The sequence below is a fragment of the Lonchura striata genome, chromosome 5 (assembly GCF_050655825.1).
Source record: "Lonchura striata isolate lonStrDom1 chromosome 5, ASM5065582v1, whole genome shotgun sequence".
Taxonomy (NCBI): domain Eukaryota; kingdom Metazoa; phylum Chordata; class Aves; order Passeriformes; family Estrildidae; genus Lonchura; species Lonchura striata.
The window spans coordinates 57009193-57023326 of NC_140707.1; the positions used below are offsets into that span (position 1 = coordinate 57009193).

General features: G+C 42.0%; 2 protein-coding genes across 2 annotated transcripts in view; one reads left to right on the forward strand and one right to left on the reverse strand.

Annotated features, from left to right (window-relative positions):
* The first annotated feature begins 163 nt into the window (after positions 1–163).
* On the forward strand, positions 164–8064 carry PSMC1 (proteasome 26S subunit, ATPase 1). Its single transcript, XM_021531928.3, has 11 exons — positions 164–204; positions 631–684; positions 1514–1610; positions 2000–2124; positions 2583–2768; positions 2960–3088; positions 3994–4090; positions 4265–4454; positions 5458–5609; positions 6948–7102; positions 7766–8064. Exons 1-11 carry the CDS (start codon positions 202–204, stop codon positions 7898–7900), a joined length of 1323 nt encoding a protein of 440 aa, XP_021387603.1. The 5' UTR covers positions 164–201; the 3' UTR covers positions 7901–8064.
* Positions 8065–10304: 2240 nt separating this feature from the next.
* The window catches only part of NRDE2 (NRDE-2, necessary for RNA interference, domain containing), a 31055-nt gene continuing 27225 nt past the window's right edge, over positions 10305–14134 (reverse strand). The window contains exons 13-14 of the mRNA XM_021531927.4: positions 11724–11795; positions 10305–11117 (exon numbers count right to left, since the gene is read on the reverse strand). Of these exons, the coding sequence (XP_021387602.3) occupies positions 10992–11117; positions 11724–11795 (198 nt within the window). The 3' untranslated portion in view covers positions 10305–10991. The remainder of the gene's footprint in view (positions 11118–11723; positions 11796–14134) is intronic.

The following is a 14134-nucleotide window of genomic DNA, read 5'->3' on the forward strand; positions in this document are numbered from 1 at the left end:
GCTGCCGGCCGCTGCCGCCCCCTGCCGGCCGCTGCCGCCCCCTGCCGGCCGCTGCCGGCCGCTGCCGCCCCCTGCCGGCCGCTGCCGCTCCCTGCCGCCCCCTGCCGGCCGCTGCGCGCCGCGCCGCGCCCGGCCCGCGCTCGCCTGTCCCTCGCCGCCGCCCGTAGCGGGGCGGCGCGGGCGGGTCCGGGCGGCGGCGCCATGGTGAGAGCGGCGCCTCAGAGACCCCGCGGCCCCTCAGCCCCGGCCCGGGCCCCGGGCACCGAGCGCGGCCCGGCGGGGCACACCGCCGCTCCGCCCGCGGCGCCGAGCCGGGCCCCGCGCCGAGCCGGGCCCCGCCGCCCGCGCCCGGCCTTTTGCGGAGTCACCGCCGGCGCCTCTAGGCCGCGGCCCGGCGGGGGGGAGCGGGAGCGGGAGCGGGACCGGGACCGGGAGCGGGAGCGGGAGCGGGACCGGGCCGGACGCTTCTTTTTCTTTCTGCGCAATGAGCGGAATAGGTTATCGCCTTGTTTAGGCGGGAGAAATCCAGTTACGGGATTTCTGTAGGTGGATTTGCCCGTAGGCGTCTCGATTCATAGAACTGTACATATGTTATGGTTTTTGACGTTTGTTTTTTTACCTTTTGTCTAGGGTCAAAGTCAGAGTGGTGGACATGGTCCTGGTGGTAGCAAGAAGGATGACAAGGTAACTGAAACCCAAACAAATACTTACAGAATGAAGTACGGGTGTGCTGCTACAGAGCCTGCCTGCAATAGGCTTTTTAAATTGACTTTTTAAAAATTATTGTTGTAGTTGGAACTGTATAAAATTATGCTCTTACTGACTCTGATGAATGTCTTTTCTGGGTGTACATTGGAGAAAACAAGTATTGCTCTTAAATAAAAAAGAGCTTAAAAAACCCTGAAATTTCTTCATAGTGACTTGTTTTTTTTAAAAAAAACTATAAATGTGTCAGGGTTATGAAAGATTAGTTGCCTTCAAGCTGTCACTGACAGAACTGTTGGCGTGGAAGTGACAAAGCACAACGATCTGGAGTAGGAGTGTACTTCACACCGTGGGACATCAGGGGTCCCTGGTCTCCTTTGGAAAAGGAAAGTACAACGTACACAGCCAGCAGTGTCTAGGCTGGGAAACTGAGTGTGTCTGATTTATTGATTGAAGTGCAGCAGAAAGGTGGAGATTCAATATTTTTCTCATTGTCTCATCTATTAGTTTTGTTTGTGATTTACTTCAGACTTGAACCTTCCCTGTCCTGTATTCACTGAAAAATGGCAGAAGTTTAAATCAGAAAGAGTGATGTAAAATAAGCTGGAGATATTTTTGAACATTCTTAAAAAATAAGAGTAATGTTTCTTTTGGGCTTCTTGCTACAGATCATAAAGAGAAACTTTTGTTACTAAGTCCTTCACCTTGAGCTCTTTTTTAGTCTGTGCACTTAACACTTGTGTGTATTATTTACTTATTACTATCCCAATTTTTCTTCTTTTTGTACGGAATTCTTTTTATGAATAAGGACAAGAAGAAGAAATATGAACCTCCAGTTCCAACCAGAGTGGGGAAAAAGAAAAAGAAGACCAAGGGACCAGATGCTGCCAGCAAACTCCCCCTGGGTAAGTATTCTGCCTCCCCTGCAGAGCTGTGGGCTGCTCTTTGGGAAGTACAGCGCTCTTCTCTCCTCAAATCTGCCTCTGTGGAGATCACTAACACAATGCCAAATGTCATTTTATTTCCAATTAACATAAAAAAGTCCCCACAGAATGAGATTACTGTTTTGCAAGATGGCAGGCCATGATCTCGCAGGTAGGAGAGAGAGAGAAATTAAACCGAGTGAAAATGCAGGGGAAGTATTAAATCTGTTTTTTGCCTGGAATTACGGTGGGACAAGTAATGTATGAGTTACTGCCAGGAAAATAAAGCAGGATTTCTAGTAATGAATTAGTGTTTAGTTGGTACCATGTCAAACTTGTTCTGAAATACTGTGGTTCTGCTTTGGTTACAGTGACTCCTCACACACAGTGCAGACTCAAGCTGTTGAAATTGGAGAGAATTAAAGATTACCTCTTAATGGAGGAAGAGTTTATCAGAAACCAAGAACAGATGAAACCTTTGGAAGAAAAACAAGAGGTGAGGTTTGAGTGTGGTGTTACTGTTACAGAAAATGCTCTTTATTAATGTGAGCTACTTCGTATCAGAGTGGAAGTAAAGTACCAGCAGTGTGCAAGTTGATGCAAACATAGCAGGTTTATCACAATTCCTCATTAATTGGCTAAATTGTTTTAGACCAAGCACGGATCACTACAGATGGAGCCATGGGAGTTTTTTGTTTCTTAGTGCTCTGTCAGAGTACAGCTTGCAGATATCCATCAACAGAGAAAGAAGGTTCTAGTTATTCACATCCATATGCATGGTGTCTGTAGGGTAGGACTAAATTAATAGTGGGTTTTGTTACTGACCTCTGTCTTTTTGTGGCAGTCGAACAATAGGAAGGGCTGGTTCTTCTGTCTGAATTGTTGAGCCAGTGTTGTACAAGAATGCTTTTGCCTGTGTTGTTCAGTTGTTTCTTGGATTTTTCTTGACAACAGGAAGAAAGGTCCAAGGTGGATGATCTGAGAGGAACACCGATGTCTGTGGGTACCTTGGAGGAGATCATTGATGACAACCACGCCATTGTGTCCACATCAGTGGGATCAGAGCACTATGTCAGTATTCTGTCTTTTGTGGACAAGGACCTGCTAGAGCCAGGCTGCTCTGTTTTGCTAAATCATAAGGTGAGGTTTTTTTATAAAATCAAGTTTCTTACAAGTTCTTGTACTGTTTTTAACTGGCTTTATTTTTCTGAAGATCACAGGAGAGATTTATTTTATTTCATACACCTAAATAAGTAGGCATAGGGATTAGACTTCAGCTTGTATTGAAAATGCTGCTTGCCTTCTTTGACAACTCTTAATTCTTGAATTAGGTTCATGCTGTGATAGGAGTCCTGATGGATGACACAGACCCCTTAGTGACTGTGATGAAAGTAGAGAAAGCTCCTCAAGAAACGTATGCTGACATTGGTGGCCTTGACAACCAAATTCAAGAAATCAAGGTATTCAGTTGTAGTCACTTACAGTTAAGCCAGCAATATAACTGTTGTGCTAGGAGTTGAGGAAAGAAACAGCAGGACTGGCTGCTATTACTGTAGTGGTGTCCTTTATCTTTCTGTAGTGTATTTCTTCATTAGATTTCACTAGGCAGACTCGTGTTCCTCAATCTTTTATGTGGGTCACCAGAGCCTGTGTGCACAGGAACCTTTCACAGTTGCTCAGGAGCCTGTAGAGCCCAGAGCTCCTGAAATCTCTCTAATAGCTTATTATTTGCAACATGTAAAGTTTCAGTAGTTGTAAGATGAGAGTTAAATTGTAAAAACTGCAGAGGCTATTCTGGGTGTCTGATGCTGTCTAATCTAACGTAAGGATTTAGTCTTTCAGGGCAATTGCTTGTTTTGTTTTTGCATTTGTTTGTTGTTTGGTTGGGATGTGTTGGGTTGGTTGGTTTTTTTCCCTACCAGCAGAACTCTGCCTGAACCTTGCTAAAGGTTCTGGGTAGGTGTCTAAAACCACAAATGCTCTTAAAATCTATGGTATCTGGTAACTATTTAGAAGGCACCCTTTCATAAAGGGTTCCCTGGCCCCAAGGTCATCTGTGCATGTTTGAGATTCAGGAGCTCCAGGGTTCTAAATCTGGGATGATGCATTGAGGATGGAGGAGGGGGAATGTTCACTGCTGCTCTACCACACGTCAAGTGGAAACAATAGGAAGACCTTTGCAAAAGGAGTAGTTGTCTGCCTTAGAATTGGAGGCAGCAGAGAGTCATGCTGTTCAATGTCTGTCTTGAAATCAGTTAAGCTCTTTTTGCGTTCACTGCTTTCATTATTGCTGTTTTGAAGATCCCTACAGATCTCTGTTGGAGACCACTCAGTCTTATAAAAACATGTTTTTCTTGTGCTTCAGGAGTCTGTGGAGCTTCCTCTCACTCACCCTGAATATTATGAAGAGATGGGTATAAAGCCACCCAAAGGAGTCATTCTGTATGGCCCACCTGGCACAGGTATTTTACAGTCAGTAACACCTGTGCTGAGATAATACAAGTAAAATAATTTACACTTGGTTAGTATTTAAAACATTGCTCAGTCTGTCACAAATTTCATACAACTGTTTTGTTAGGGCACTTTTTTCTTTCCCTTCTCTGCAAACTGATACATTTATTTCCAACTAAAAATAGGCAAAACTTTACTTGCCAAAGCAGTGGCAAACCAAACATCAGCAACGTTCCTGAGAGTGGTTGGTTCCGAGCTCATCCAGAAGTACCTGGGGGATGGCCCCAAGCTCGTGCGCGAGCTGTTCCGCGTGGCTGAGGAGCACGCCCCGTCCATCGTCTTCATCGATGAGATCGATGCCATCGGAACCAAGAGGTACAGCAGCTGAGCTCCAGCACACAGGGACTGCCAGGGCCAGCAGCAGCTTCGCTGCAAACACTTCTTTTGCAACCGTGCTGGGACTGTTTATTTGCTCTGCTACATTTGCATACACTGTTTTGATGTAAGCATTTGTAGCAAGTAGCACTTCAAATAACTTCTGTGGAAACAGTATATCACAGCCTTTTTATACTAAATAGGCATGACCAGAGATAATCTCTGTTCTCTTGCTACATGGCAGCATCTCCAGGAGTGTCAAAACCAGAAAGAGACACTGAGGATTCTCTAGCTGCAAATCCATAGATAGTAATTGGCTTTAGTGATCCAATGGTAAAGCAGAATATTTAATACAGAATGTATCCATTTGTTGTTTGCCTCTCAAGTAGGTGGCTAAAGAGTTCTGCTCTGAGAGTATTTTACAGGTTACAGTGTATGTCATGGAGAAGTATTGCTTGTGCCACACCAAACTGTTGTTGAGCCCATATCCAAACGGTATTTCTTTGAAAATTCTGTAGGTTTGTTGGACCTGTCCAATGCAAATAGTCTTTAAAGTAGTCAAGGTGCTCATACATGTTTACTACATGGCCACCAGCCCAAAGTGCCGCCAGCCCAAAGTGCCAGCTGCTGCCGTATGTATGGATCTCTGTACTTTTAAGAATTAGTTTTTTCCTTTTTATGTTGATTGTGTTATGAGGGAAGAAGATATTTCCAAATATATAACAAACATGGGAAAAAACCCCAGATCTCCTTCACATGATGGCTGTTGCATTCCCCAACTACAAGAGTAGTTCAGTGTCTTTTTACTTATCTAGATGTCACAACGTGATTCTGAAAACCTGTTTTGTTTATATGGATAAGCATAGAACTTTTTATTTAAAAACTAAATTTTATTTAAATCTCTTACAGATATTTACAAACAAAATACCCCTCTCCCCCTTATGTTTATATCTTTGTGCCAGTTACTTAGTGCCTTTTCTGACTGTACTTTTCTTTCTACAAGGTATGACTCAAATTCAGGGGGTGAGAGAGAGATCCAGCGCACGATGTTGGAGCTGCTGAACCAGCTGGATGGGTTTGACTCTCGGGGGGATGTTAAAGTTATCATGGCTACCAACAGAATAGAAACACTGGACCCAGCTTTAATTAGACCAGGTAAGAGACTTCCCTGCTGTGTATGCTTAAGCCACTTTTCTTGTGAAAGGACTTGTCATAACTTGACAAACACTGGCAGGCAAAATGACTGCAAGCTTATTCTTATTCACCATCTCATCTATGCTGGTTCATCTGTTGAAATCAGAACCTATTCACAAGCTTCTAAATAGGAGAAAAATCTTTGGAAGAGAAGTGTGTTAATTCCTTTAGATATACATAAACAATTTGAATATTCTTCCTGTTAAGATAGCACAGCCATTTTAAGTAATAGTTAAGCAAGCTGTTTGCAGCAGCAGCACACCTGCAGCAGCTGGGGAAGACAGGGCAGCACCACCTGTGTTCTGGGGGTGAGAGCCTAGGCTTTACCAGAGACAGCCTGGATCCTGGTGCAGGGAAAGCAGGCTGCTTCTCACTGACCTGGCACACTCCTGCCATGTAGGGGATAAGTGAGGGAGACGTGTTGAGCTTGAGCAGGCACAGGTATTTTAAACACAGTATTTTTAAATGGCCACTGAAAATGTACCAAAGCATATTGTGCCTGTGGTGTCTGTTAAATTGGAAGGTATAAAACAACACAGAGATCAAAGGAATAAGCTGAAATACCTCCATGGCGTGAAGTTGCTGGGGTATGTGTTTGGTCTGGTTTTGTCATCACTTACCTTTAGACTCTTCAGCTCAAGCCCAGTGCTGTTAAGAATACAAATGAGATAATACTATGCCAGAATTGAAAGAGATAGTCTGACCTTGCTTTCTACTCCAAAACATGATTCACTGTGGCACGAAAAATCATGGAAGTGTTCAGTTTGGAAAGAACCTTTCAGGTCACTGAGGCCAACCATTAAGCTACCATGGCCAAGTCCACCACTAAGCTGCATCCCCAAGTGCCACTTCTACACCTCTTTTGAGCACTTCCAGGGATGGTGGCTTCACCACTTCCCCTGGGTAGCATGTTCCAATACTTCACAACCCTTTCCATGAAGAAATTTTTCCTAATATCTAACTTAAACCTCCCCATGTGAACTTTAGGCCATTTTCTCTTGATCTGTTACCTGGGTGAAGAGACCAATCCCCACCTGGCTACAGCTTCCTCTCAGGCAGTTGCAGAGGGTGATACAGTCTCCGCTGAGCCTCCTTCTCTCCAGGCTAAACACCCCCAGGTGTTCCTTCAGGTGTTCCTCATAGGGCTTGTGCTCCAGACCCTTCACCGGCTCCATTGCCCTTCTCTGGACATGCTCCAGCTTAAGAGTTACTGCCAGTTAAACCCTTCAGGTTAACCCTTCCTGCTGTTTCCAATGGCTGCCTGCAAGAAACTTGAGACTGAACTTTTCTTTTGCACAGGACGTATTGATAGGAAAATAGAGTTCCCTCTACCTGATGAAAAGACGAAGAAACGAATCTTCCAGATTCACACAAGCAGGATGACGTTGGCAGATGATGTGACTTTGGATGAGTTGATTATGGCAAAAGATGATCTCAGTGGTGCAGATATTAAGGTCAGTGCACATCTTGTTTATATTTCAAAGCAAAAACAAATCTCACTTTTGCTGCATCCAATACCATTGTCATCTGAACTGTGCACTTACATCACTGAGGGACAGTGGGATAAGGGACACTCACTTTTATGAGTGCCAAGGACTCTGCTTTACAAATGGGAAATTGTCAAAATAATAATTGTGAGGTAGCTTGTGTTGGTAAGAGTATGTACCTGTGTTACCTGAATATGAAATTTTAAAGTAGCAAAGTAGAAACTAAAAGGAGAGTGTGGAATCTTGTGCAAGGTATCTTAAACAGTACTTAAGCTAGTACAAGATAATTAGCATTTTTATGGACTACCTTGCAAGGCAGATAAAAATGCAACTGTATATTAGGACCCTTCAGCCATATCCTGTCTGCTTTTTTGAAGCAGATAGAGCCCTTGCTACAGTTACCACACTCATGAGCTTAAACCAACCTCTTTCCTTTCTGACACACTCACCTGGCGTTATGGAGTCTGCTTCAGTGCTAGAGAACGGTATCAAACTTTAGAATGTAGACTTCATTAAACACTCCTTCCTTCTACCCTTACTGGAGCAGTAGGAAAGATCCAGCTGCTTTTGAGGGTGTGGTTTGAAGGGGTTGCACAGAAAGTGTAACTATCCTTGCTTCCTGTGTTGCAGGCAATTTGTACAGAAGCTGGATTGATGGCTTTGAGGGAGCGGAGAATGAAAGTAACAAATGAAGATTTCAAAAAGTCTAAGGAGAACGTTCTCTATAAAAAGCAAGAGGGAACCCCTGAGGGACTGTATCTTTAAGTCATTTGTCTCTTTGGAAACTATACAGAACTTTCTGTGTTGGTGAGTCTTGTGTAAAACCACACAGCTAGTTTGCATCCATGAACAGGTTAAAAGCTGCTGGGTTCTGGGTTTTCAGTCAGTGTAACTCTTCACTTCCCAATAAAATGTTTATTTGAATTGAACTGTTTTGGTGGCAAAGCCCTGCTATTTACATGAAATTGTCTGTTGTGTTCTCTCACTCTGAAGAAAAAGAAAAGTGCTGGTGACCCAAGTGCTTTTGTCTGTCACCCACACCATGTGGGCAGGGAGCAATGCAGGTGCCCCAAATCTTAACCCTCCTTAGGCAGTCCCTTACAACTACTCCAGCATTGCTGTTGTTTTTTATTACCTTCTTACATGTTTTTTTAGGGGCTAAACAGGACAAGTATCACTTTTGAGTAAACGCAAATGTCCTCAGTCATTTATAGATGAAAATCAATGACAAGTTTGCAACTGTGGGTAACATTGAGATACACTTTAAAGGTACCCATCTCTAGCACTTCCAGCTTATAAGACAGCAAGATGGATGCTCATTAGTAATCTTACCTTAAACCTCTAAACATATTTGGATGGGGTACTTGTAAGATTAGTGTTTAGAAATTTGTTTTTTCAAAAAGGGTTTCAGTTCATTAGATAAATATCAGAATGTCTCTGGAAAAAGCCAACACAGTAGGAACAGGTTCAAGGGCCCCATGCCCATGGCAGGATGTCACTCATAAGGCACCAGCCCCAGTGCTAGAGGTGCAGGGTCTGGTATGCTGCAGCTGTGCACAGAGAAATCCTAACTATATCCCAGGCCTGGTGTTCTACAGCATAACCTTGAATTCTTCCTCTCTAGACAATTCTGTTGCCTACAGCTCCTTTCTCACGGGGGCTGTTGGCTCCATTGTAGCCATGCATATACTACTTATGCAGTATCCTGTGTAGTACACTTCTGTGAAGGCCATGTTAAGTTCTAAGTAATTTATTTCCAAATGTTGTACATGTGATCTTTAAGGTTTAGATAAAAGTTCCACATGCAAACCAGTTATGCAATGTGCAGTCTTTGTTCTGGGAACTTTCTGTGGAAGAAAACAGGCCAGTAAGAGAGAGTGGAGAGTTACACCCAGAGCAATGCCTTCACTCACTGCCAGTGCTCCAACAACAATGGCAGCAGCAGGGCCAGGAGATTTTTCTATGTAAAAATTATGTGGCTCATTGTTAAAAATGAACCCTAGAGATGAATGGAGTCCTTTATTTAATCTGGATGACAGAAATCCTGAAATAGAATTGTTTTTCATCTGGAGCTAGAAAAACAAGTTTTATTACCCATTCTTAGAAACCTTAGGAGATCTGTCTCCTTGGAAAGGTCACAAACAGCTAGGGGATTTTTTAGCACTTTCTAATCATGGCAGTTGATTTCACTGTTGCTTGAGGGGCTGAAGAGCTTTATGACATGCATGGCAAGCAAGGCACTTTTTATTAAGGACATGGCTGTTACTGCTGGCTCCAAGCAACAGCCACAAAGAGATGGGTTCAGATCTCTGAAGGAACAGCTGCACTGCATTAAATGAACCCAAGGACTCTGTTCTGGTACCCTGAATGCCACCACAGGAACTGAAAAACACATTTGAAAATTCAGCTCTTAGCTTTTGCAGCAGAATTTAACTGCTGCCACTTTTGCCAGAGTTTCTGAACTTGACAAGACAAAAGTAATAAATACCAGGAGAAAGTGAACAGCAAGTATATTCCCCACAAGGACAGAAAATCTCCTGGGGACTGGATTAAAAGGCAGGACCTGATCTAGGAAGCTTCTGACCATCAAAAGGAAGGAAGCAGTCCAAGTGCTGCTTTGGGAGAAACTGCAAAGGAAAGGACTTGGGACAGGATGCATGGAAGAACAGAAAAGTGATAGATAGAGAAGTTGTTGCTGCCATCACCCGAAGTTTTCAAATGTGACTGCAGAGAGAGCTTGTTAATCTCATCCAGGCTCCCTGTCCCACAAAAGGTTGGACCAGATGATCTTTCAATTAGTTTTCTCATGAAAAATCTCTGAAGCAATTTTGGGTATTCTGTGGCTGCAGGTATACTTGTTGCAGATGAAAATCCAGTTTCTGAGTCCTTGAGTCAAAACAATCCTTTCCATTTCAGCATGTTCTGTTTTCCAAAATACATACCTGTATCTTTAAATTGTTACCATTTTTCCTATAACTTCTCTAGGAGCTTGCTAAAAGCCTCTTGGAATATAAGCTACTTTTTAAATAATCATAGAAGACTATGCCTTCTTGATGAGAATCAAATACAGATCACACCTCTAGTTCTCTTACAACAATTGCCTGGATTTGAGTCAAAGCCAGTGATCAATTACAAAAATTTGTTTAGAAGTGAGCTGCTTAGAGATACATTATGGATGTGTTTTCATTTTTAATACACTCAGTTCTATTAAATTAATACATAAAAAACAAATTACTTTTGAATTCTCAAATATTCAGGTACATTTTTCAGAAAGATTTACATTTAAATGGTCATCTGTCAAAACATACCAAAATAGGTGCCTGCTCAAACAATAATTTAGCTTTTACTCACAGAATATGTACAGATGTAACGGCTCTTTGACTTGGCAGTTGTATATGTACAGCCATACCATGCTGAAGGAAATTACTGAAGTCTGCCAACTGGAGGACAGTGGAGCATCCATTTGGCAGATGTTTATTTCTTATGCTGCTCACCAAGCCATAGTCGGCATGTACTGAACCTCTACTGAACCCTAGGGAATGTAATTTCAAACAACAGAATAAAAAATGCAGGCAACTTCCAACAGGAGGCTATTTAAAGAGGGTATCCTTCTGTGGGAGCCAGCAATACTTCGGAGAAATGGATCCATTACTGTGGGCAAAATGCAGTCCTTGATTCCAGAATACTTGCAGGTAGTAGAACTCCATTTTGATAGGAATTTATATAAAATACTTAACAACAAAAAATATCAAGTACATAGTACCCAAGTCCCAACAGAGTTCCTGTATGAAAATGGAAATAATTGTTAGCTTTGGAAGCAGCTTCTGTACTTCCTCCACTCCGCTACAGTCTTCTTTTAAATCTCTAGTAGTAGATCCAGCTCTTCCATAGGCACCCGCACTCTCAATTCTTTTTCAGTCATTAGATCAAGTGTCTCTTGCAGATCTTCAGGGAAATACTCTACTGCATCCATGTAGAGTACCTGCAAGCAAGAATATTTTCTATGCTACCTTTCTAGCAAGAAACACAGTATAAAGTAAGTAGACAGCAACACCGCTATAGCAAGAACTTAATACTATGTATTCTTTAAGGTAATAGGAACTCAATTAGTATTCCTTCAGTGACAGCCAAGTAGATGTTTCATCTTCTCAAACTGCTACTGAGTAACTTTATTCAAAAAGATAAAGTGGTGGTCAAGGGGCACTGGAGCATTTGCAGCATATACAGACATTACCTGAAGAGTTACAGGTTCTCTCAATAATTTTTATATATTATTACATAAATTTTTATTTAACTATGTATTTAACCATGCTCATGATAGAAGTCTGAAAGAATCATTTCTAGATCACAAAGGATCTCTTACTGCCATGCCTCAATGCAACACCCTTCTGTTTGAAACACAGACATCATGGACTACTGATCATATGCCCATTTAAGATACATCTCTTATTTGTAGAAAATCCTAACATTACTTAGAAACCTCTCCTTTCATTTGCATATAAACTCTTACAACAACTAAACCTTTTTTCAAATACAGAACCTCAAAAATTAAAGTATGATGACAAGTTTACCTGTTTTCTGTCCTTACCTTTGCCCAAGGACAGTTTTGAAGGGCTTTATAAAACAATCCTTTACTCTTTTCTTTTTTTCCTAGTGAAGCCTGTATGATAAAAAAACATTCATACTTCAGTGCAGTAATAGCTGAAATACTGAAACAATTACTTCTGAAACAAAAAAATGGTTGCTGAAACGCTCAGTGTTGTTCTGCTGAGAAATCATTTTTATTATACATTGTAGTAGCTATGTATTTTGTCAGGTTACACTCTTCAGATGTCTTATAGGAGTTTCAAGGCTTTACTTGTGAGACAAGTAAGAGAACAAGGACTCAGCTATTCAAAGGAACGTGGACAGACCAAGAGCAGAATATGGTGCTTTGGCTACTCCTCTTGATTTGGTGTCAGATGCAAACTTGCTGATGGTACAGACTCTCATCATCCAGATCATTATCAAAGATGTTAAAGGGCACTGGTCCCAGAATCAATCCCTGGGCTGCAGCACCAGTGGCTGGCCTGCAGCAGGAGTTCATGCTGCTGACTACAAGCCTTTGAGCCAGGCAGTTCAGCCAGATTCCAGCCTACATCCCTGTCCACTTACCTAACCTATGTTTCATCAGCAAAGACAAAACAGATCTATAGAACTAAGGGTAATACTGAACAACACAACTTCTTCTATGACTATATCTGAAAATTTAAATGTTTATAATTGATTTTGCTTCTCTAAACAATGTTATTCCAAGCTATTACTGTATTTTCCTCCATCTTATTAGCATCTAGTAAATACTCCTTGTTGTTCTTGTGAGAACAGTATCTTCCATGAATGAAGCACTAGTGATATACATAATGGGTGATCTTTACCATTTGTGCATACTGGGGTGTCATTATTAATTTGTAAAGAGTAACAGTAATTAATTTGTACATTCCTACATACAAAGTTGTATAAAATATTTACAAGCATATATATATGTGTAGAAATGGTCACAATTAAGTCCCGCACAAGAGATCTTCTCAAACACACAACAAGATCTCGATCTCTTCTTTCCCTGCCTCCTCTCTATTTCACAGCCTTCTGATTGCTGATCCCCCTCTGACAACTTATTACACCAGGGGACATGAACAGAAGAGTCAACACTGGGGAATGAAAGTTATTACTTGAGTGTTTTCAACTTCCATATGGTACTTTAGAGAAGCAAGAAAACCAAAAAGGGCAAAGCTGACTATATGATTTTATTTATGTACTTCCATGGGGAGCTATGGAAGAAACAAACATTATTGCTTTTTAGCATTAAACTGCAATGCCAGTTAACATAACTGTTATATGCAGGTTTTAAGAATCAAAAGACTGTCAAAACTGAAGGCCAGTTTTAGAAGCTATAGCTATGTTTTGCCTACTATGCATTTATTTTGCATATGAACTGCACCTCAAGTGTTGAGGGAGCTGGCAGATGTCACTGAGAGGTCACTCTTGACAATCTTTGATCACAGCAACTGGAAGAAGGACCCAAAGACTGAAGAAAGTAAAACATCACTCCTGCTTTTAAGAAAGGGAAGATGTACCCAATGAACTACAAGCTGGTCAGCCTCACCTTGTATCTTGAGAAGGTGACAGAACAGCTAACCCTGGAAACCACTTCCAGGCCCATGAGTGAGAAGAAAATCAGCAGCAGCAGTGTGAATTCACTAAAAGTCATGACTGACCAACTCAGTAAACTGCCATGATGAAATGACTGGCCTGCTGGATAAGGGGAGAGCAGTGGCCATTGTCTGTCTGGACTTCAGTAAGGCCTTTGATACTGTCTCCTCTAAGAACCTCCTAAACAAGCAGTTGACAAAAGAATTGGATGCACAGACAGTGAGAAAGCTGTCTCAAAGAGGGCCCAGAGGGTGGTGATCTGTGGAACAAGCCTAGTTACAGTCAGTGACTAGCAGGACCCCTGGGTACTATTGGGACCAATCTCATTTAACACCTTTGTTAATGATCTGGCTAATAGTGCAGAGTACACCCTCAGCAAGCCTGCAGACCACACGAAACTGAGAGGACTGGCTGATACACCACAGGGTCATGTTGCCATGCAGAGGGATGACAATGGAATGAAGAAATCAGCTGACAGAAACCTGGAAGTTCAACGGGAAGTGAAAATTCCTGCACTAATATATGCTGCAGTCTACTCCACTGGAAAGCAGCTTGGCATCTATTGGTATCTTATGACATACTTTTTATCTATGTAAGATGACAGACACAATGTCTGCATCTATATTAAGACTACTCCGTCAGAAGCTATTACTCCTAATCCACATGAAATAGCTTTTCCTTAATGTTCTCAACAATAAGCAGTGCAAATCAAATATATAACCCTGCAAATCACAGAGGCATGGCAGCATTTAGTACTCATTTTTCTATGCAGTATTCCAGCTGTTTATGAGAATTCAAAATATGGTGAAA

Bases quoted from the DNA above. Each gene is read 5' to 3' on its own strand.
- PSMC1 (XM_021531928.3), top strand. The intron at 3,089-3,993 runs GTATTCAGTTGT...CTTGTGCTTCAG, and splicing joins ACCAAATTCAAGAAATCAAG to GAGTCTGTGGAGCTTCCTCT. The intron at 4,091-4,264 runs GTATTTTACAGT...AACTAAAAATAG, and splicing joins GTATGGCCCACCTGGCACAG to GCAAAACTTTACTTGCCAAA.